Source organism: Notolepis coatsorum (assembly GCF_963971535.1).
Source record: "Notolepis coatsorum genome assembly, chromosome: 8".
Classification (NCBI taxonomy): domain Eukaryota; kingdom Metazoa; phylum Chordata; class Actinopteri; order Aulopiformes; family Paralepididae; genus Notolepis; species Notolepis coatsorum.
The window spans coordinates 116,550,677-116,574,923 of record NC_140172.1 but is presented as its reverse complement, the minus strand read 5'-3'; the positions used below and the strand labels follow the sequence as shown (position 1 = coordinate 116,574,923).

The following is a 24,247-nucleotide window of genomic DNA, read 5'->3' as shown; positions in this document are numbered from 1 at the left end:
TGAACGTTGCTCGCATATGCCCCCCACTGGCCGGTTGTAGGGAGGATAGAAGCCTTGCATCACGTGTCCCCTCCGATACACGAGGAGGCAGCCTGTCGCATCTTTTCACCTGCCAGCGCGGACTCTCATTGGCGAGGTGTCCCCGCCACTTCCTGTCTCTGCTGTGCAGGCGTCCCCAACCGACCTGTAGGAGTCGCTGTCCACAACATCCAGATTACCACCCATCGACTTCCACCCGCTAACTCTGCCAATTGAGTTAGTATGACGGCTGGCCCAAGCCGAAGGCAACGAGTCGAACCCGGTGTCTCTTGCGTTGGTGACAAGCGCAATGTCCGCTGCGCCACCCAGCCGCCACCTCTGCCCCCATTTCTATATTTAAAAAAAGATCCCCAGTAAATCCAGGCTCTCTCACCTGACAGAGGTGGTACGGGACCGGTGCTCTCTGGAGTCCATCACCCAGCCAACGTGGCACTCCATGGGAGGGTTGGAGCTGTGCCGGGTCTTCCTCTTCCTGGGGGTCTGGAGGAGGAGAAGAGAGGAGTTGTCACTCCATGTTCAACAGCAGGGCACAGTCATGTGATATTTTGGCAATAATCATCCGGCCCCAACTAAATTAATTTAACAAACGCCAGTCCATCTTGGATCCATCAGTGTTACAGGAAAAGCAACACGCCTGACGACTTGTTACATGGCCCTATATACCGTACTTTTCGGACTATAAGCCGCGGCTTTTTTCCCCATTTTTCGACCCTGCGGCTTATATAACGGTGCGGCTTATATGTGGACCAAACCCGAAGATATTGCTTTTTTTTACTGCATTGAAATGTTATTTATCTGTTCCCTTATTTGCTAAACTTAATACAACTTGTAAATGAGTTAATTCTTGTTATTTGTCCGACAGTATTGTGACAATCCCCTCTGTGCACGAACCCTTACATATGGTAATTAAACATTAAAACACCTGCGGCTTATAGTCCAGTGCGGCTTATAGTGCGAAAAGTATGGTACTGTAGCTCAATGGGTAATAATAATCTTTTATTCTATAGCACCTTTCATACGAGAATTGCAGCCCAAAGTGCTTCACAGCAGTAATGTAGACATAAAATAGACAGGCATAAAAGATTCATCATTAAAATCTATATGATAGATAAGAATAGATTTCAGACAACATGAAAAGCAAATTTTTGCCTTTCCACACTTAGTTTATAATAGATTTCTGACAATAAAATGTATTAGCAGGTTTCTGATGATATAAAACTAACACTGTCGAGGTTAGAGGTTCCATTCCTACTGGAGCCACCCGTACTAGACATGTAACCGAACCCATACAGGACGTTACCTTGGCATCGACGGGCCGGCTCTCCTTCACCACGGGGTAGAAGCGCGGCGTCATGGTGGGGTCCTTCCGGTGAGGGGTGCGAGGCGTGCGGGGCGTCCGGGCACTGCGGTAGTTGGGCGAGTCAGGCACGGTAGTTGGGAGCGAGCGCGCTATTGTCGAAGGTTCAGGGGCACCGAATAGTTTGTTCGCCAAGGCGTCTGTGGGAACTTAAGAGGCGAGAGGAGAGGAACGTGTAAAAGGACATTTTGGTGCACAGCAACAGCCATTCATCGAGATGATTTCTGACACGTTAAAAGCTGATAACAGATAATTGGCTAAAGTGTGCAGTGAAGCCAGCAAAGCAATTTCCACTTCAACAATTAAGGAGAAGACTCTTATTCCTCGCATTCACTTCATTGACTTAAAATATTGTGGCCTATAGACCTTCATCAAGTTTACCTTTTAGCAGATCGTTAGCCTCATACAATAATTGCCAAAGTAATTTTTTGGCCAAATTGAGATTTCTGCTTAACTGTCCTCTCCTCACACTGCTGCATCGCCCTGGCTCAGTGCCTCTGTCCTCAGCCAATCAGAACGCTTGTTACATAAAATAAATCCCCATCTGCCTAACTCACTTGTGTAATTTGTGCATTTTAACGTTACATACACAGACAACGATTGCATGACTTAGGCAAGTAAAACAACAGCCTAGTGTATGACATGTATATAAGAGGAAATAATGCCTAAGCCATGACATATTTTGTTACGCAATGGTTGTTGTTTTTGTATTTTTGCAAACTTGTTGATACACCTTGTGCCTTATTTTCAAAATATAAATGAAAAACTTACACATTTGCTGGAAAATTCGTTTTTTCTTCTTTTCCCCAAATCTTGAAAAATGAGTGGCAATTATCGTATGAGGCTAACGAGATGAAGGTCTAAGGACTGAAATGTTGTACGTTAATAAAGTGAGTGAATAAGCTTGTGTATGTGCTTGCGCGTGTGTTACGCCTTACTCTGCTGTGGCCGTGGGGGGCCTGGGGGGACCTCCTGGTTGGGGTCAACGGGGGGTTCTGGGGTCAGACAGTCAAACTCCTCGCGGCTGATCAGGTGGACCTTCTTGAAGTTCTCCACCTCTTGCTGCAAAGAAACACGACACCCCGGGTTAGTGGTTAGTTGGTGCACAACACATTGTACAACACCATGTATAACAGAACTGTCACTTGCATTAAACTACTCGTCATGGTAATTTTGCAGCTATAGCCAAGATAGTAGCAGATTTGTGACAAGCAGGTTGGCGCCTTGCATGATTGCCTCTGCCATCAGTGTGCGTGTGTGAGTGAATAATTGAACGTGAGGCTAAAGTTGTAAAGCGCTTTGGATAAAAGGACTAGATGAAAGGCAGCCCATTTAAAATGCAGGACATAGAGATCAGAGAATGTTAAGGGATAGCATGAGCCTCTGGTATACTGGTGAAGTGTATCATGAGTCTCTGCTATACTGATGAAGTGTATCATGAGCCTCTGGTATACTGGTGAAGTGTATCATGAGCCTCTGGTATACTGGTGAAGTGTATCATGAGCCTCTGGTATACTGGTGAAGTGTATCATGAGCCTCTGGTATACTGGTGAAGTGTATCATGAGCCTCTGGTATACTGGTGAAGTGTATCATGAGTCTCTGCTATACTGATGAAGTGTATCATGAGCCTCTGGTATACTGGTGAAGTGTATCATGAGCCTCTGGTATACTGGTGAAGTGTATCATGAGCCTCTGGTATACTGGTGAAGTGTATCATGAGCCTCTGGTATACTGGTGAAGTGTATCATGAGCCTCTGGTATACTGGTGAAGTGTATCATGAGCCTCTGGTATACTGGTGAAGTGTATCATGAGCCTCTGGTATACTGGTGAAGTGTATCATGAGTCTCTGGTATACTGGTGAAGTGTATCATGAGCCTCTGGTATACTGGTGAAGTGTATCATGAGCCTCTGGTATACTGGTGAAGTGTATCATGAGCCTCTGGTATACTGGTGAAGTGTATCATGAGTCTCTGGTATACTGATGAAGTGTATCATGAGCCTCTGGTATACTGGTGAAGTGTATCATGAGTCTCTGGTATACTGGTGAAGTGTATCATGAGCCTCTGGTATACTGGTGAAGTGTATCATGAGCCTCTGGTATACTGGTGAAGTGTATCATGAGTCTCTGGTATACTGATGAAGTGTATCATGAGCCTCTGGTATACTGGTGAAGTGTATCATGAGCCTCTGGTATACTGGTGAAGTGTATCATGAGCCTCTGGTATACTGGTGAAGTGTATCATGAGTCTCTGGTATACTGGTGAAGTGTATCATGAGCCTCTGGTATACTGGTGAAGTGTATCATGAGCCTCTGGTATACTGGTGAAGTGTATCATGAGCCTCTGGTATACTGGTGAAGTGTATCATGAGCCTCTGGTATACTGGTGAAGTGTATCATGAGCCTCTGGTATACTGGTGAAGTGTATCATGAGTCTCTGCTATACTGATGAAGTGTATCATGGCAGCACAAACAGGCTTTAGAGCTGTGCGTCCGCATAACGATGTTAATGCTGTATGCTGCCACTGCCAGCCTACCATGCTGTAAAGTGGACATGAATAGGCTAACCCGTTCTATATGCCTGTGGTTCACACCCAACTGATACACATTTGGCTGTGACCCCCCATTTGATAACATTTTGTATCAGGGACCCCATCCGAGAGGATTGCATATGACTCAGTCCAGAATGAAACAGTGACATTAAACTATGGAGCTAAGGACTCCCTGATGAAAATGAAGATGGGATGTTCAAAGTCAACACTAAAACATTGACCTCATTGACCCAATGAGTCAACACAACGCCAAACATGTCAGATAAGCCGTTTGTGGATTATACAAAATGAAAAGCCTTCTTTCTTCATAAAAACAAAACAAAAAGAGTGAACATGAGCGTACGAGAACCAATAGTACACGTATCTGATCCGTCTTTAGCAGAATAATAATTTCATTGTATCACACAAAATGGGAAATGTAAACCAAAAACAGCATCCCGATTCAAGAGTAAAAACAGACCTTTTCTGAAAGAGTTTAGAGATGGAGAGACAGCAGCAGAACATGGCTGCCAGGAACACCTTTTTCCCCTTCATGTTGACTTCCCTGCTGTTAGGCTCCTGTGACTGAGTGCTCCGCTGTGCTAAAGCAGGCCTATATCAATAACTGAGCAGTCCAGAGGTGACCTGAACCTTCCTTAAATACAATACTTACAATGCATTGCAAGTCATCTTTGCCAGCAACCCACAGGTGACAAAATGATCACAACATCATACCACATGACTTAGGGGTCACATTTCCCTCCATGTTAAACCAAGTCTCCAACCCAAACATTTAGGCAAGACTCACATATTTCTCCATGTTAAACAAAGTCTCCAACCCAAACATTTAGACAAGACTCACATATTTCTCCATGTTAAACCAAGTCTCCAACCCAAACATTTAGACAAGACTCACATATTTCTCCATGTTAAACCAAGTCTCCAACCCAAACATTTAGGCAAGACTCAAAATTTTTCTCCATGTTAAACCAAGTCTCCAACCCAAACATTTAGATAAGACTCACATTTTCTTCCAAGTCCCCTACCTGATCATACCCCATCACTTAGGCAAGACTCACATTTTCCTCCAAGTCCCCTACCTAATCATACTCCATCACTTAGGCAAGACTCACATTTTCCTCCATGTTTAACCAAGTCTCCTCAGATCTTTGAAGGTCCATCTTTGTTGTTGTTGTTTTTTTTTACCCCAGAAGCCCATCTGCTAGACCCCTCAGGCAGAGGCCTTGCCCATGGGGTTTATTTATAAACAAGAGCCCGTGTTCCACACGCCGCTGGATGTGTGAGCACGTGAGCATGTGAAGGCGCACAATGAGAGCAACAATGACAACAAACAAACAGGAGCTTTCTGTTCTGTGGGGGCTGCCATATCCAGAAACTGTCCGGCTAAAAGAATAATCCATTAACTAGCCTTGGGCAGAAACACCTCCAATATGGGAATCCATGTGCCATGGAAGCCTTCAGAATAACCCACTTGAGTTATGTATCTGTGATGCTGTGTATAATTGTATTGATTTGAGTACTATTGTCTAGGATAGAGTGTCAATATACAGGCATGACCTGGGGTATGGGCCTTTTGACAATGGAAAAGCCAAGGGAGAAACTTCACTTTGAACAAGAGCTTTGAGTCAGCTATTTTATACAGCATAGATAAAAAATGTGTGGGGTGGGGGGGAATCACAATTTAAAATCATTAAAGCTTTGGTTTAAGAGTTGAATGCCAGTTTAAATAGGTATCCAAAAGGGGTTTCTTGTAAACAACTCACTTTAATTTATATTCATATTTCCACCCAAATAGACAAGAGGTTTCTGTTGTTCTATAGTGGTTGCCCTGATGAAGGTCTAATGACCGAAAGCTTGGCTTTGTTTGATTAAAGAAACTTGCAAGTGTGCAGAACTTTCTTTCTTAATGTTGTTCTATATAGCCTACAAGCTGAATACATTTCCTACCTCATAACCTTTGCAAAGTCCATTTTCTTTGCTCTTGCAATGTTTATACCCCATCCATGTTACGTTTCACTTTCAGGTTTGGCAAAGTTATTATGAGTCATACCGCTTTGCTTGACAGGCACTCAAACAGCTTGTTAAGATTTCAAGAAAGATCATAATAGACCAATCAAATTGAAGTGCAAGGGCATGTTTACCTACCTCTAGTGCACCCTGTGCTTGCTTGTGCTGGAAGAATATGTGATACACAATATTCAGGGACCCCTTTCCTCCTACTGTGCTCTATAGCGCAGTAAGGCAACATTACAGTTATTGGTTGAGTTAAAGAACATTTGTCTAAATATTAGGGATGGGTATGAGTAATCGATTACTCGTTATCCAACTACATACTCCATTAGTGAAACATCACTCAAAATTAACACAAATTGATTTATTGTCTGTATAGAGAAAGTATATTTTCACCCTCAGCTGAAACATGCAGTTACAATTAAATCCATGGGGTGGCACTGTGGTTATGTTGTGTTAGTGAAGAGAAGAGGGTGGGAGAGAAGGAGGAGGATGGGAGAGGAGGAGAGGATGGGAGAGGAGGAGACGATGGAAGAGGAGGAGAGGATGGAAGAGGAGAGCATGGGAGAGGAGGAGAGGATGGAAGAGGAGAGCATGGGAGAGGAGGAGAGGAGGAGGATGGGAGAGGAGGAGATGATGGGAGAGGATGAAAGAGGAGAGGATGGGAGACGAGGAGAGGAGAGGATGTGAGAGGAGCCGAGCTAGCAGCATTTTGTCGGTCGGTAGGCCGATTGCTCCAATTGTGGAGTTGATTCTATTTAATTTATTAACTTTACTTGCTGCAGTTTTTATTTGCATTGTTTACTTTTACTTACAATGTTACGTATCAACTGTCACTGTGTCAATGTTGCAATGTTAAGTCTTGTTCCTGTTTTTTGTTTTGATTTCGTTACCCCTATACATCGTCTGTTCGATTGTTGGTGCCTTTGTGTGATTATTTAATGCTTGTTTGTTAGTTGTGAATAAATTCGTATTCAAAATGTTAACTGTGACTGTTTTGAATGACAATAAGCATTAAACACCGGTACATTGCTGTGCATCGTTATTGCTGGTGCCATGCTTTTTAAGATGCAGTCTAAAAATGTATTTCCCTGCACAAGTAATAATTTAAATCAAGTAAATCATGCAGGGAAATACTTTTAAATGGCCATCTAAATATCCCCTACTAAACACGTTTATTCATGTAAAAGATCCTGTCCTTAATGACATTAATCACTATAACAGTCTAGAGCCAGGGTCTGAAGTTAAATGAACTTGCCACAGTGTATTGAGCTACTTGATTTGTTGGGCTGGACTAATTTAGGCTGTATAAAGATAGAATGCCAATTTCTATGTTGAAAGTAATTTAGACTGCAGCTGTATTATGATGCTAGTTCTAGTGCAGCGTTCGATACGATTGACCATAATATCTTGATCAGTCGTCTAGAAAGACTGGTTGGCTTTTCCGATCATGTACTAAATTGGCTCATAACATACATTAAGGGGAGAAGGTTCTATGTTAAGCTTGGAGACAATGTATCCGAGGAACATGACAGCAATTTTGGAGTCGCACAAGGAAGCTGCCTTGGTCCATTACTCTTCTCACTATATATGCTGCCCCTCGGGGACATCATTCGAGACCACAATGTATGCTTCCATAGTTATGCTGATGATACACAACTATATATCTCCGCAGAACCAAATAACACTACAGCCATACAGTCCATTACAAATTGTCTGTTAGCAATAAACAAGTGGATGAACAATAACTTCCTAAAATTAAACGAAAGCAAGACCGAAATCCTATTGATCGGCCCAAAAGCGAAAAGGGAAGTGCTTTGTAAAAACCTGGGGAGTCTGTCATCCTATGTAAAGACTGAGGTTACAAGCCTAGGTGTCATCTTGGACTCAGACCTGACCTTTAAGTCTCATATAAATAAGGCCATGAAAACGTCATTCTTCCACCTAAGAAACATAGCGAAAGTAAGACCTTTCGTAAATAAAAAGGATGCAGAGAAACTTATTCATGCTTTTGTATCAAGTCGGCTTGACTATTGTAATGCACTGTTCACTGGTCTTCCCAAAGCAACCATTGGGAAGCTTCAGCTTATCCAAAACTCTGCAGCTCGATTACTAACTCATACAAGGAGAAGAGAACATATCACTCCAGTCCTGGCCACTCTGCACTGGCTTCCAATAACTCATAGAATTGATTTTAAGGTCCTTTTCCTAACATATAAAGCTCTTAATGAGCAAGGCCCAAAATACATAGCAAATTCCCTAGTTAGTTATCTGCCCTCAAGAACGCTACGGTCATCCACTACAGGTTTACTAGACACGCCCAGAAACCAAAAAAGGATAGGAAGTATGGCATTTGCCAACTATGCCCCAAAACTATGGAACACACTACCAACACAAATCAGAAACGCCAGCTCTATACACATTTTTAAAGGAAAATTAAAAACGTACCTATACAGTCTAGCTTACAAATAGTTATGGCTTGGAAAAACCTGATGGATCCATGAGGCTAGGATAAGCCTTGTGGACCCAACTTTTTAGATGAAGGAACGGGTACATAGGAGACACGCCTCCAGTTTTTCAAAAGTTTTTGACACGCCTCAGCTTCTGAGCTGAAGGCGTGTTTTTGCGGACCTCCCAAACTTTCAAACTTTTTAGATGAAGGAATGGGTACAATAGGAGACACGCCTCCAGTTTTTCAAACGTTTTTGACACGCCTCAGCTTCTGAGCTGAAGGCGTGTTTTTGCGGACCTCCCAAACTTTCAAACTTTTTAGATGAAGGAATGGGTACAATAGGAGACACGCCTCCAGTTTTTAAAAAGTTTTTGACACGCCTCAGCTTCTGAGCTGAAGGCGTGTTTTTGCGGACCTCCCAAACTTTCAAACTTTAGACTGTTTTCTTTATACGTTTTTCTTTTTCTTTCTTTCTACCACAAGACGCGGCCACTGATGGGTCCATGGGACTTGGATAAATCCTGTGGACCCAACTCTGGCCACTGACCACATGAGCGAACGGGTACATACGCACACAATACACGGCCACTGATGGATCCATGGGACTTGGTAAAGCACTATGGACCCAACTATGACCACTGATAAAAACGTAACTACACTAGCATTATAAGACCTAAACATTGCTACCTACCATACAAGTGCATTGGTTTAGTGCACTTCCGGTTGCCACTGAGCGGAAATGTTTGTGCGGACCTGTTCTCCCAAACTGGTAAGCAAATGACTGTTTTTACGTTATTTTCATTTTTACGTTACTATTATTATTATTTTTTTTTTTTTAAACATTGATCTTAACTGATCACTATGACTTTATTGCTTTTATCGTTATATATGCCTATAATTGTGTACAGCACTTTGAGCTACATGACATGTATGAAAGGTGCTTTATAAATACTTACTTACTTACTTACTTACTTACTCTGTGTCTCCGTTTATATGTGGCTTTTAAATAAACAACTACATCCCCAATCTAAATGCAAAATAAGAACGGTCACGTTTAGCCAACAGGCAAACCGTTGTCATAATTAATCTAGTAAACGTCCTCTTGTAGATTGGATTGATGATTGCCCCACTTTTTACAGCTCGTCTTTTGCCCAGATATTGGTGGAGTTGGGACAATTATTTACCCGGCAATATTTCCTACTCATGATCAAGTAAAATTTACAGTATGTTCTGAATAGCGAGAGGGACCGAGCATCACCAGTTCAAATGACCGCTGTCATGACGACACACACATAACTATCACGAATGAGACTGAAAAACTGGAGATCAAGGGGAGAAATGAGAGCACAGGGCGGGGCCCTGCGGGAACCGGTCTGCAGGTTAGCTAACTAGCTAGGTTGATTACCATGGATACAGATGTAGATGCAACAGGCTAGCAGCACGCCAGAGAGGATGGTGGTCACTAAGGGACAACGTTTGAGAAACAAAGACCAAAGACTGTAAGGTGAAAACAGAGGCATTCAAACTCTGATGCATTTTACAGGCATGTAATGCTTGGTGTTAATCTATGATCCTGCTTAAAGCAATCAATATATACATATTTTTGCCAATGAGGTTGAATGTTCATTTAGTTGAAAATGAAAATGTTTCTCCAAAGTGAAATAACCAAATTTCACTAATATATATTGTGTAGCACATGCTCGTACAAACTGTAAAATGGCCTCACCACATGATGCTTAAAAAGCCCATGAGTAGCTCACAGGTGACCAACAGCATGACCTCACCTTGATGGTGGCGTACTCCGGCTCGAAGGTGTCGTCCCACAGGTCCTGCTCGTAGTAGGCCAGGCCGTCGTTGATCACCTTGCCCAGCTCGCTGGTCAGCTTGGAGCGGGACGTGTGCTGCCCCGTGCGGTCACCTCCCGGGTGCTTCCTCAGGTAGGGCGGCGTCTGCGTCACGATGAGGATCTTGTTGACGTCGTGATCGTCGATCTCGCAGTCCGAGTCCTCGTCCGACCAGTCGGTGAAGGTGTTGCGGCGTCCGTCGATCTGCGCCATCTCCTCGTCGAACATGAAGTCCAGCTCCTCCGGCTCGTCCTCCTGAGCACAACCGTGATGTTCAATTGAAACGCTTGGCTAAATCAAGCACATGGCCGTAATGTTTTGTTTTTATAATACTTTAAAAAAATATATATAATTTTTTTTTTATTAATAACGATTTTACCACTGCAATCTTTGCAGTCAGCAAGGTTGCAGATTATTGCTCGTCGTAAAATTTTATTACACGTCATTATAGGCCGTTTCAAATTTCAAACATGGTCCAATTTTATGTTGCAGTAGTAGTGGTAGTAGGAGGAGGAGGAGGAAGGAGGAATCTACAGACATCTGCATTATGTACAAGAAACCCGTATTTAAGAGTGAACCCAACATTTTCATCCACAAGCCATTATAAACATCACTACCAGCCAGAGTACAACTATCAATTTCTCAGATATCACGTCTTCTCAGAGTATCAACAAGGCAGTCGGACAGCAGGTTCTTGTTTCACAGCTTGATCTGTACCTTAGTGGCCGAGGCCGCCGGTGAGGGGCCAGACTGGGGCACTGGGGAGTGATCCAACTCCTCCTTCTCCTTCTGCTGCTGCTGCTGCTGCAATGAGGGGGTCTACGTCAGTAAACCAACACCGCCCAGTTAGTAGGATGGAGGAGATGGACAGAAACCGAGGTGGAGGGAAGAATGAAAAAGAGAAGAACAAATGAAGTACAGAACAGATGAGGGTGAAAGAGGTGAACTGTGAAGGACAGGACAAATGTATAAAAGATAAATAAATTCAAATTAAAATAAAAAAAAAAAGGACGATCAAACTAAAAAAGGCTGAGCGAGGCGGACGGGACGTGTGAGAGATGAACTCCTTCATAGACCAAAGTGAATAGAGATCTTTTCAGTTAGGGATGCAGCTAGGGCTGTACCGAATGCTTCGAAGCTTCGATCATAGAAAAATTACACCTCTTAACTCTTTGGACGCCAGACCCGAGGATATTCGGGTTATCTCGCCGACCGTTCAGCGCCAGACCTGAATATAGGTGGGTTTTCATCGTTATTTATTTTATTCGATATTTCCATTCATTACAGGCACACGGACTCGGGGTTAACATGGGGAATCATGCTGAGAAATGCCAAAGTGCAATACCGGCCGCATCCACCCAGGTGGCAGTATCGAGCACCCTTTGAAACATTATATCTTGGCCTGTGAGTCGATCAAATGTCTCCGGGCGCACTTTTCTTTGTCGGGCGAGGCGGGCAGGTATCCCGATCGCATTGAGAAGCGTCAAATGCCTCCGATGCATCTGTTGTGGTTAGGTGTTAGGTTATGCTTTGATCCAACCATGATTTTACCTCGATCGCAACGTGTGTGTGTAACGATACTCCACAACGTATGCCGTTGGTGACGATCAAAGCATCAAAAAACGACCCCCCCCCCCCCCACCCTTCATGCATTTATGATGAAACATAATACCTTATATATATTTGATTTGGAAATAGTAGCGTGTCCAGGCGAGAAACGGCAACGCTTTTAGTGAAATTCACGTTTTGCTGCATATCGTAGTTTTCTGGGACTAGACAGGATCACTCAATTAATTAATTCATTATTTTTCACATATTGAACGATAGATACCGTATTTGATGTCAAATGGGCCATAGTATTGTATCCATAGCTATAATATATATATATAGCCCTGCAAACACCGCCACTTACTCCTATCTTTTAGAGCGTTGGCGTGGTAGGAACTAAGATGCTCTAGGCCTCCGGCGCTCAAAGAGTTAATACCATTTGTTGTGGCGCACTTTAATGTATGCAGTTATGTGTTATGGTTTTGTTATTGCATCACATTGTTCCGTATGTCTTTTTACATTCAGTTCCGTTTTCATTCGCTTTTTCAACCTAATATTGAAGAGACGTGAGCAGGGCTTGACATTAACACCCGCCACCAGCCAAATGTGGCATGTAACTCCGTCACTCTTACCAGACACTTTGGCGGGTGACCTTTTGGTAGCATTTTCTATGAATGAAAAATCTCATTGGATCGTCACCCCACTCAACCTATTGCGTGCTTCGAGTCTCAAGTTACAAGACCAAACATCCGACGAGCGTCATTTGACAAAGCATTCGGTTTGGCCGGGTCCTGAACGGACCAGTCACCGCTGATGGTGAAAATGATTGACCACCTTTGTAGCCAATTCAATTCTGGAGCCAACGGTATATTACATGAGGGCTGATTCCAATGGTAAACGGAGACGAAGAGGTTGTTTGTTTGGAGAATTTCTCATTCGCCATCCAAATCAATAAGCGGTCTGCCATTTTGGACGAATTATTACCGACACAAGGATTACAAAAACATCTGTAAAACACAAATTTTTCGTGGGATTTTATTTATATATTTTTTTAAACCTTTATTTTACCAGGTAGTCACTTGAGATCAAAGATCTCTTTTTCGAGCAAGACCTGGCTGGTTATAAACTTTGGACCTGTACTGTAGATGGAACTGTTATGTTTTCCAGCTCCTACCTCTCAGCTGGAACTCAAAACCAGGTATCTGGCAACAAGTAAACAAGACTTTACTTTATTTATTTTATGACCTTTATTTTCATTTCAGTGTGTTCAAACCTCTAACTATTACATTAGCACTCAGTGATTCTTCTCCTGTTGTGGATGAAAGTTCAGAATGTTTCCTTTCAAAGGAGACCAGACTCATGCATGTGCTATACCGGTAAGTGGTTCAAGTAATAAATTACTATTACTTTGGGTATGCAATAGTCAGGCGTTTTATGCTAAATGTGCCCTCAGCATAAGGGGTTATAGCCTGTTCCCAAACCCTCAGTCCAAGGTTTTTATTACCCGTACGTACATTGTCTATTATTATTGCACTTTACTGTTACATTTGCACTCTGGTTGGAAGCCAGACTCTGTTTTGTTGTACTGTACTTGTGCTGCATGATGACAATACATTTGAATTTAATCTAAACAGAATGCTGAGTAGCTAGTGACTTTGGAAAACCACTAGCCACAGTGGCTGGTGAGCCAAAAAGTTAATGTCAAGCCCTGGACGTGAGTAATGATTCAAGTGAACTTATTACAAATGGACCTATCTCAAACCCTGACCTCTTTTCGTGATGATGAGTGGCCAGAATGATAACATGTCCTACAAATTTTCTGAACAGACTTTTGGATTAAACCAAGTTGTAAGCACAATCTTTCTACCTGAGGTCGGAGACAGAGAGAGAGAGGCCGGGATCCAACTAGTGCCGCTATCTCCTAGGGCTATTTAATCTCCGCTAATCAACTCTGCGAGGCACAGTGGTGCAACATTCCTGCCCTCGACGGCAATGCATTCCACTGAAGCTTAAGTGTTAATCTTCTGGATTGTTCTGCAATTCATTTGTGATGTAAACGCATTTTTATTTAGATTCTTAGCTAAAAACCAATAAATAAATCCCTCTCTGCTGACCTTAGGCCTGGCTGGGGAGGGCCTGGGCCGTTTCTTGACCTCGATCCAGGATTCCGAGTCCAGGTCTGGGAGACTGGCCGACAAGCCTTTGGGCATGGTCTTCAGGTTGGAGGTATCTAGGTCCGTCTTGGTCTGGTGCTGCGCTGCTTTCCTGGGGGAACCTGGAGTCAATCAGGGGGAAGAATTTGACGGTTACACCAGGGGCTGAACATTAGGAATAATCTACGCCTTAGACCAGCCTGAAATAAGGCATAGAATAACAGTCTGTTGTACACACAAAAAGCCAAACAAGAAATAGCTCTAGTGTTCCTCACGTCTATCATGAACAACATTTAATAGATTTCTTAGATAAGTTCCTTCAGTCTAAAACACTGACAGCTAGATAGAGCTAGCAAGCTACATCCTTCACCTTTAGCGTCAATGCTGAATAAAATGACATGTAGATATCCTGGATTTAACCATTCATACACTAAAATATATTTTAAATAGCTGGTTTCACATGATATATTATGTATATTATATACCGTAATTCCTCTAATAGTAACCCCGGCTTGTATTTGTTTCAACTGTAGCGGATACCAGGCTTGTATTAGGAGGAGGCATGTATAAGAGAGAGGCCTATATTTCTAATTTTCAAACGGATCATAATGAATAAATCAACATTTTGTGTCAGTTTGAACCCAGTAAAATGTACTGGGTTCATTTATTGAAACCAAGTACTGTATGAAATACGGTAGTAAACAGTGCAATTACATGTGGTCAAAAAAAGTTAAATAAAGTAAAATAGTGCAATCACAATACTGGTATAATAATAATAACTTCGTTTTATACAATTCTGAGGTAGGCTTACTCTCTTGGTAAACATTAACACCATACCATTATATGGTATTTACTGCACAGCCAGGCCAGCATATAACAACAATAACAAAATATATTGCCTATGGTAAATCCGTTGAGGGAAATACCGTAATTCCTCTAATATACATGAAACCCGGCTTGTATTAGGAGGCCGGCTTATAATTGCTTAGCTCAACAGCGCACCCGGTCATTAATAGAGACCCGGTTTTTAATTGAATACCGGTTACTATTAGAGGAATTACGGTATACAGTATATTCACGCTTGCTTAAAAAATGTGCCCGCAAACAGCAGGATATCAATGGGTAACCAAAGGCAACGACAATCTCTGTCCAACACGGCACCATATCAATAGCGGACAGGAAATAAATGTGGTGTTGCAGTGTTTGCTAATAATATCAATATCAAATAAACTGCCACTGCAAACCTCTACACTGGTTCAAACACAAACACTAAATGCTACAGTACAGCCTTTTTTGCGATAGCCCACAACAATATGAAAAAACCCACCACAAATAGATTTCCCAAACTGATACATTACACACTTTCTTTGCTCCCATCCTGCAATTTTGTCATTATGGTCATTGCATTAAACTACTGTCGGTCTGGGGAGGGTGTAGACTAGTCGCCAGCCGCTTCCTTTCACCTGACAGCTAGGAGTTTCACTGGGAGAGCACAACGCATGTGGAGGTTCACGGCCATTTCCCCCGGATCCCATCCCTGCTGAACAGGTGCCCTAAACCACCAGAACCATGTCCAGACGAAAACGATTGATATTTTTAGTTTCATTTTCATTTACAAAAAGGTTTCCGTAAAAACGAAAACATCTCAAGAAATAAGTGTGTGCCACAAATCTACAAAATAAATGTCTTTCCTGTTTTAGACGTCGCTCTTTTATTTTGAAAACCCCCGACCGGAAGTGTTTTCGATAACTTGTCCCCCCGTGTCGTCCGGTTCTGTGCTCTTTTTTTTTGCTGACGCTAGTTTCCAACGGATAGGAGAGACGACACCACGGCGCAAAGGAGGAGGAAGAGCTGCGGATTTTAATCGGCAGGAGAGAGAGAGCTCAAAGCCGTATATAATATAATAGCCCTGTGGTGCGGTCGGAGGCAGCTCAAACTACCCGTGTTGTATTCAATTAATTGATTGATGTTTAACTTGTCCGTGTCCAGTCTGTATTGTCTGTATTTAACGTTACCTCAGGATACCACTGTCTATTGTATTTAGTTGGTTAGCTAATGTTGATAGCATAGCATCAACGCTAGCTCGCTGGCTACAGCTCAACACCAGCCATGGGAATACTATTTACTAAATGGAGGCTTTTTAATCGTCAAGGTAAGAGAGGATTTGTCATGATCAACTGAAGGCGTATGCTATGGAACAGTATGTGCTTGGCTACTACTTGGGTTTTCAGATAAAGCCCTGTAACTGTAAAATAGCTTCTGTAACACTGTAAGGGAGATGTTCTGTTGTTGACGGTGGTTGTGATGTTTGGCTGAGTTTGCACATGCGGGTTAAGGGAGAGGTGGGCTATCGCGTCATCGGTTCAGGAAAAGACTTGTATCGCATGTAAAGACGGCCATGCGCACTCTGGAAGCCGGTTACAGAAAATAGCGTCTTCAGGCTGCCACAATGCAGTTCCGTGTGGATGAAAGGTGCATACGATCAATTACTTTGACTGATATGACCGAAATCGGTTTCGTCTGGACACGACCAGGACTCATACCCCACCGGCTTCCCACCCGCGAACACTGCCAATTGTGTTCCTAGGGACGACTGACCCAAGCTGGAAATTTAACCCCCGGCGCTCCGTGGCGGTGCTTAGACCTCTACACTACCCAGCCGCTCTATTAACACATGGGGCGGACCTCTACACTACCCAGCCGCTCTATTAACACATGGGGCTTAGACCTCTACACTACCCAGCCGCTCTATTAACACATGGGGCTTAGACCTCTACACTACCCAGCCGCTCTATTAACACATGGGGCTTAGACCTCTACACTACCCAGCCGCTCTATTAACACATGGGGCGGACCTCTACACTACCCAGCCGCACTATTAACACATGGATGATGTCTCATCGTGGAGTCCGGTGAGTGCTTAGACCTCTACACTACCCAGCCGCTCTAAATAACACATGGATGATGTCTCATCGTGGAGTCTGGTGAGGGCTTACCTGCAGGCTGCTCAGGCGGCTGTCGAGGGACGAACTCGGGGCAGTTGATGAGCTGGGAGAAGTCCGTCTGGGCGAGGTCAGGCATGGCCAGGCCCGGCAGAGGCCATTTCTCTGGTTCTACTTTCCGGCGGATCTTCATATCTATCACCTCCACCTCCTTACTGTCCTTCAGGGACTTTTTTGTGATGAAAGGAGAAGACGGGTCAAAGAAGTGAGTGGAGAGAGAGTGACAGCAAATTAAGACCAATACGAGTTACGATGCAAACACATGGTCTAAGAACATCAGCCAAGGGAGCGACTGTGGGTATAGGAGAGAGGAAGATCCTAATATCTAGGAAAGAGCTAGATATACGAGTGCTGTGAATCACCTCGGAATAATGATGGCAACTTTTACAAGGAGAGAAATAGAAAAAAATATAGATCTCTGAGCGTCCTGGTGACACAGCGGACTAACACCAGAGACACACCAGAGACACACCGGATGCCGAAGGACCCCAAAGCGCCGGGAAGAGCATTCACTTTCCTTGCGCCACCTGTGTTAAGACATTGGACCCTTCATACCAGCCCCACCACGGCTGGCTCACAATCTTCATCCATAGTTTCATCCACCCCCCCACACCCCTCCACTATACTCTATCTCAGGGGTAGGCAACCCTAGGCACGCGTGCCTGCATAGGCACGCGGGGGCATTTGCATAGGCACAGGGGGCAGCATATAAAAAAATTAAAAATAAATAAATAAAAATGAAAATTATTTTTTTTATTTTTTTGCTTTGAAATATTATAGTGAACTATTTTGCACTGTTGTCGCATTTATCTTGTTGAAATCCTCCCACAGGTTCTTTTTACTACCACATATTTAATTGAGACCCTTTATTTGTTTATTATTTCAATTTAGCTGGAAATACATTGCTACATCATTCAGTAACATTTGCAGAGCCTTATAACAAAAACATTATTACGGTCACCATTGTGACCAGTGGGATTAATCAACAAATTGTATTATTTATTTTTCTATTTCATTGAACATTGCACATGTTAAAAGCCATTTTTTTTACTCAAAATGTGAGTATTACCAAGTCAACTTGTGTTCTTAAAACAATGACAATAAACATAGTTTTATTAGGTTGAAATAATGTGGTTGTGTACTTATTTTTCTGTTAACTTATTATGGATTGAAAACTGAAAACCTTAATGCACAGTAACTGAACTCAATATTTTTAAGTTCTGGTAACTTATTATATTTTTTTTACAGTGTAGTCTTGCGATCAATCAAAACTTATTTACACGATATACCTCACATTCACCCTCCTTCACATCCTGGTGTTCTCCTGGTGTTCTCCTTTAGGCCTGTAGGTGGAGCTATGACAGCACACGTACAGTACACACACCGATGGTGTGTGATGTGTCCAAAAATGAATGGGCAAATGTGAGTGAAATGGTCGCACTGTATGCAGCTGTTTGTCTGCATTGCATTCCCCCCCCCCCAACTCAGATTTAGGGTTGATACAACCATCATAATAATATTGTTAATAACAATAACAATAATGATGTAATAATGTAAAAATTATCATTAAAAATACCTGATTATGAGAAAAAATTATTACGATGCATGGAATATTGTTGAGGCACACTAGTTACAACTATATTTCAAACAGGCACTCCATGTCAAAAAGGTTGCTGACCCCTGCTCTATCTGATCAAGTTATCTTTTAATAAAAAAAAGGTAAAACTGTCCACTCAGTAAGGTATTTGACCCGTTTGGAAAGAGAACCATGAAGCACTACATTTAATTATGTGGAATAAGCACATGATTTAATGGCCGAGTGCAATCCGTCCTCACTATTATGGACCGTTAAAATTACTATTCCATGTAATGGAATGTGGCTCGAGTCCACGTGGATTGAACACATTTAGCTTAAAACCTTCCTCAAAACCCTGTGTTAGCAATCTGCGCATGCGGAGTTCTGGAGTAGGTGCGGAATAGTGACTATGGGGGCTTTTACACTAGCCATTCGGGGTCGAATCAGAGCACGATCGCACCAAAATAGAGTGCGATGAGCGCTGTAATGCTTTCACGCTTGCTTGAATTTTGGGCAGATAAAAACACACAGCAACAACTGGACAATACCCACAAAAACTATATTTATGGTCAATTTAGCGAGTTCAGACCTCAACCAAACAAGCATGTTGAGCCTCACGGCTCAGTGGATGATGAAAACTTCGAGATGAAGCCGCGTCCCAAGACTTCCCTGGCTCACATTAGGCCTGGCAATTTTTTTGCCATTGCTATGTCTATACATTGGTTTCTTGTTCGAATGCATTTATTTCTATAGACTGATGTATTTTTCTGCCACGAAAAATGGAGCCTCTAATAATTGCCCAAAACGTAAGCTGTAAAAGATAAGCTAAAACGCGTACAAAGCCACTTATTCTGAGTTGATAATTCATGTATCTGGATAACCAATGCACAGATTTTGTCGAGACAGGTAGCGTTATTTCGGGAAGATTGTCTGGTGTAGTTTTCGTCCACGAAAAATGGAGGCTCTAATTATTATTATTCATATCTATCCGGTTAGCCCATCCAAAGCAATTGGGAGCCCGATGTTGTGACTAGTTGTGTTCAGCGTAACCTCGTTCCCTCGTTCCCAGCTTTATCTCAAGAGATAGAGCCTGGTAAAGCACTACGGCCGAAAGTGGGAATCGGGTAGGGAGTCCCGCCCCCGAAATCACGACAGGTGCTCGTGAAAATGCACTCCCCCCGATCCTGTCGGCAAACAAGCGAGAACGTCCCGGTCATATAGCAAATTCTTCAGGCAAAGCCGTTGCAGTGGCTTAAACGAGGAAATATTGTGCACTTCACACGTTTCTATAATTGTTTTGTTGAAAATGTCCGCTGATAACTCCATTGTCTTGTTTTCGAGATGTACGAGCGTCTGCTTGTTGTTTGTTTCCCTGGGGACTATAAACAGATCAGGGGGTGCCCGGAAACCGGAAAGCCTGTAGCCGGTATTTCTGTATTTCCGATTAACACTTTAGGAGGCATAGCTTTACCAGCCTATGTTCAGCGGGACTATAGCGATCAAGTATATATGCATATTATCTTTTACGTTGTTCGTTATATGTTTTGTCTATCTGTCTGTAATCTACCGTACTTTTCGCACTATAAGCCGCACCTGACTATAAGCCGCAGCAGCTAAATTTAATGATGTGTACATATATAAGCCGCACTGGACTATAAGCCGCAGGTGTTTTAATGTTTAATTACCATATGTAAGGGTTCGTGCACAGAGGGGATTGTCACAATACTGTCGGACAAATAACAAGAATTAACTCATTTACAAGTTGTATTAAGTTTAGCAAATAAGGGAACAGATAAATAACACTTCAATGCAGTAAAAAAAGCAATATTTTAGGGTTTGGTCCACATATAAGCCGCACCGTTATATAAGCCGCAGGGTCGAAAAATGGGGAAAAAAGCCGCGGCTTATAGTCCGAAAAGTACGGTATGTGGTTAGTGCGCGGCATGGCCATAATGTTTTTAGTGTAGGAAAAGTATCCAAAACCCATCGTGTAGGTTTAGCTGGTACATTACTTCCCGAGGTACAGCGAAAATGTCCTGTGTAACTGTTTTGGTTATTCATAAAAATATAGACTATAGAGAGTTGCTCTTCTCAATTGTTCCTGGCTGGGAGCGAACCAAGACTGCAGTGTGTACGCAAACCAGAGGGGGAGTTCACACTCAAGGACGGAGCGGAGCACCCGTTCCTAATGAGAAGACACTCTATAGCTCGGCCGAGAAAGTGCCGATCGACTTGCGATTGGTCTCTCCATGTTCAGGAGACTCATGCGTATAAAAGTCTATTGGATCATGTCTCCCGCACCCCCACAGCCATAGCTACAACCACTTAATGTCAAGGCTCTCATCCACATTCCTTCATTTTCTCCCCCCCCCCCCCCCCCCTCTCTCTACCATGATTTCAGAATACCGGAAGTGTTGCAGTGGTCTATAGACGGTGTCAGATGCATGGTGACGCTGGGGAGCAGCTTGAACCGCAGTTTATTTCCTGCTTTGATATCAGCATCAACACTGGTCCATTTAGAATGTTTTGTGTTGTCGAGTTGAAACCGTCTAGACTCCACACCCATTGTGACACGAGCATTAGAATTCTCTAAACTCTAAAATGAAACCAGCGTGGTCATGCACCCGACGGGGTTCATCTATAAACAGAGGATAATATGGATCTGATCTTCACCTCCATGATAAGGTTGACGTCGGTGGTGAGGGCCTGCACCCTGTGGAAGCTGGCCACCAGGGCGATGTGGAGGAAGCCCTCCTGGTCCATCTTCCTCCGCAGGAAGAAGTCACGCTCCAGGTTGTCCAGGCTGAAGTAATACTCACTACAGAGAGAGAGAGAGAGAGAGAGAGAGAGAGAGAGAGAGAGAGAGAGAGAGAGAGAGAGAGAGAGAGAGAGAGAGAGAGAGAGAGAGAGAGATTTTTAAATCAACATTGGCAATCACTTTAACACTTTGGCTGCCATGGGTTAAATTCATGATATACCATAGATTGCCAGCTCTATTTGTCTATGGAGAAAGTCCCCTTCTTTGCAGGGCTATAACTTTTTAAATTCTATTGCTACATTGCCATTATTAGGGCCCATTCAAAGTCCTATATGTATTGTTCATTGTGTAGCAACGTTAAACTTTTTCATTCACATATTCATAGTAAAGTATGGTCTAATGTATAAGTATGTTTTCATCTCTTTCTGCAGCTTTCTCCAGAACGTGATATATAGCCCCAAATGCATTATATTGATGATGAAATACAGTTTGATGGCAATCAGCGCGATATAAAAAATTCCAACTAGACGTACTTCTAGAAGTTACTACACGTCATCTGATGTTGACCGGATGGGCGAGGGGGCGTTTATAATTCCGTGGGCAGCGTTATACCAATCATCTAATGTGGGTCAAATGTTGATAATAGCAGTTAGTATCGAAGACGGTAACGTTACACGCTAAAACTCACCCCAGTCTCCGCGCGCCGTTGGGCGATCATCGTAGAGTAGACATTTTATCATTATGGGATGGCGATTTACCCGGTCCATCTCCAGCTTGTATAATGGTATATACGTCCAAATCATGTTGTTTATCGAGTTATTGGCAATCGATCGCTATGTAGCGTGACGAGCCAGAGTCCCGGGACATGTACCGAGTGCCCGGAAGCAATACGGCCGTCCAGCAAAACCTCTACTGCGCTTCCTGTTAAGCGATTGCGCCGATCGGCCACCAGATGGCGCTCCTGAACCGCCAGAGAGCTCAGTTGGTCCTCCTGGTGGATCTCAGGCCAGCGGAGGGGAAATATGAATCAGATTCCAGATTTTTGAAATATTGATATTAAAGACGCTGTAAAGCGTCATCGGCAACTTGAGCATGGCCGGGAATGACGCTTTAACATGGCTCCTGGCAGCCAAAGTGTTAAGAAATCTTAATCACAACAGACAGATAGACAAACAAAGGAAACAAACCATGACGAAAACATAACCTTCTTGGCAGAGATTAAGATCCGAGTAAATATCTCAGTTCTTCATAAGATCAGAGTACTTCATTTTTTTTGATCCACTTTTTCTCCCATTTTCTATATTTTCTCCCATCCCAATTTCGTATCATCCAATTCAACCCTCCCCTGTCACGAACGCTGTTTCTTGCCTCCCACAAGCCGGCTGCAATGTGGACTAAGTCATACATAGCACAAGTCCCCTCCGGTACTTGAGGTAACAGCAGTCGCATCTTTTCACCTGCGCAGCTCGATCTCTAAGTGGCGAGGAGTAACGCGTGGGAGGCTCACGCTGCCCCCGACACTTCCTGATTCTACTGCGCAGGCGCACCAACCGACCTGTAGGAGTCGCTGTCCACAACGCCCGATCCCCACCCATCAGTTTCCCACCCCCTAATACGGCCAATGTGTATTAGTACGGACGGCCAGCTAAACTGAAAGCAATGTGGAGCGCTGGGCTCGAACAGGCAAGCCCAGCGTCTCTGTCATTCGTGGCGAGCGCCTTGCCCACTACGCCACGTAGCCGCCGAAAATCAGAGTACTTCATAAGGTTATTTGAATGGTGCTGAATAAATCTTTATCTATTAAAAGGTATAATCTGTAATGCCACCAAACAGCGACCTCTAGACAAAAGAGCCCCACTTGGGGTCGTGCTTTTAATTTGATACCCGTTTTGTTGTGGTCTGACCAACGTGTGGGTTGGAGTTTAGTAGCGTAACTCATAGTGAATTTCTCCAGACCTTAGCAGAGCCTGTGGTGTGGCCCACGCACACACACACACTCAAACCACACAAACAAAAAGCTGTAAACAAAGCAGTACCACGTTGTCCTCTTTTGCCTAGAGGCCGCCATTTGACAACAGTACAGATTACGTCTTTAATAACATTACAGATGTAGGTGAGATTAGATTAACACCCTTGTCTTTAAATATAACAAAGCCCTCTCACATGTCAGAGTAGCCGTTCCCACAGAGAGCTTGTGTAGCCAGCCGCTCAGGCCCTTATTACACACACTGTTTTTGTGCTCGTTTTTATACGTTTTTGAATACGTTTGCTGTCCCTATTAGATAGAAATGCCGTTTTTGCCGGAAACGTTGTGGCCCTACTGAAAACGCTAAATTGTGTTTCCGTTTTGGAATAGCGCCAAAAACTCGCCGACAACATGTCGTGTAATCTGCGCGGAGCCGTTGTTGCTCAACGCCCATGCACAGTAGATACCATCTGCGTGCCCTTCCGGTGACAACAGAGCTGTCCCAAATAGCTGCAGCTACCATGTGTTGTCAAGTTATTGTTATAAGGACCCCAGTCCAAGCTACAACAGTCTGCATTCCCTTAACAATTGTTTGTATTGAGCCGTATAGTATTGTACCCATTATGCAATATGTTAAATAAAGTTTACATCCATTCATTCTGCTAGCATTACCGATTGCATGAGCACTGCAGCTGGCTAACGTGAGCTAGCGTTAGCTATCAGACCCTGTTAGCTCAAGCTCCTCTTTCAATCTTAACAAGCATTAAACAAAATGGCCCAGTCATCTATTCACCTTTGTTTAATACACACGGCAGGGTTAGAAATTAACATTTTTTTTAAAGGGCTTTTTTTGCCCCCCTTAATTGCTTTTCGGGGGCTTTTTTTTGTATTTCGGGGGCACAACATTTTTATAATGAAAATTAACATAAAGATTATAAAACATTCTTGACACTTTTTTTTACAGTCTTCGTCCCTATGTTTGATAACGTA

General features: G+C 43.2%; 1 protein-coding gene across 2 annotated transcripts in view; it reads right to left on the bottom strand.

The window, feature by feature from the left end:
• The window catches only part of larp1 (La ribonucleoprotein 1, translational regulator), a 173,607-nt gene that overhangs the window by 10,153 nt on the left and 139,207 nt on the right, over window positions 1–24,247 (bottom strand). Inside the window, exons 9-16 of one of the 2 annotated variants that reach the window (XM_084320915.1) lie at window positions 21,207–21,351; window positions 16,952–17,126; window positions 13,917–14,077; window positions 10,972–11,073; window positions 10,195–10,509; window positions 2,335–2,458; window positions 1,340–1,545; window positions 413–519 (exon numbers count right to left, since the gene is read on the bottom strand). In XM_084320915.1, the coding sequence (XP_084177041.1) occupies window positions 413–519; window positions 1,340–1,545; window positions 2,335–2,458; window positions 10,195–10,509; window positions 10,972–11,073; window positions 13,917–14,077; window positions 16,952–17,126; window positions 21,207–21,351 (1,335 nt within the window). The remainder of the gene's footprint in view (window positions 1–412; window positions 520–1,339; window positions 1,546–2,334; window positions 2,459–10,194; window positions 10,510–10,971; window positions 11,074–13,916; window positions 14,078–16,951; window positions 17,127–21,206; window positions 21,352–24,247) is intronic. The other variant, XM_084320916.1, reaches the window with a different exon arrangement.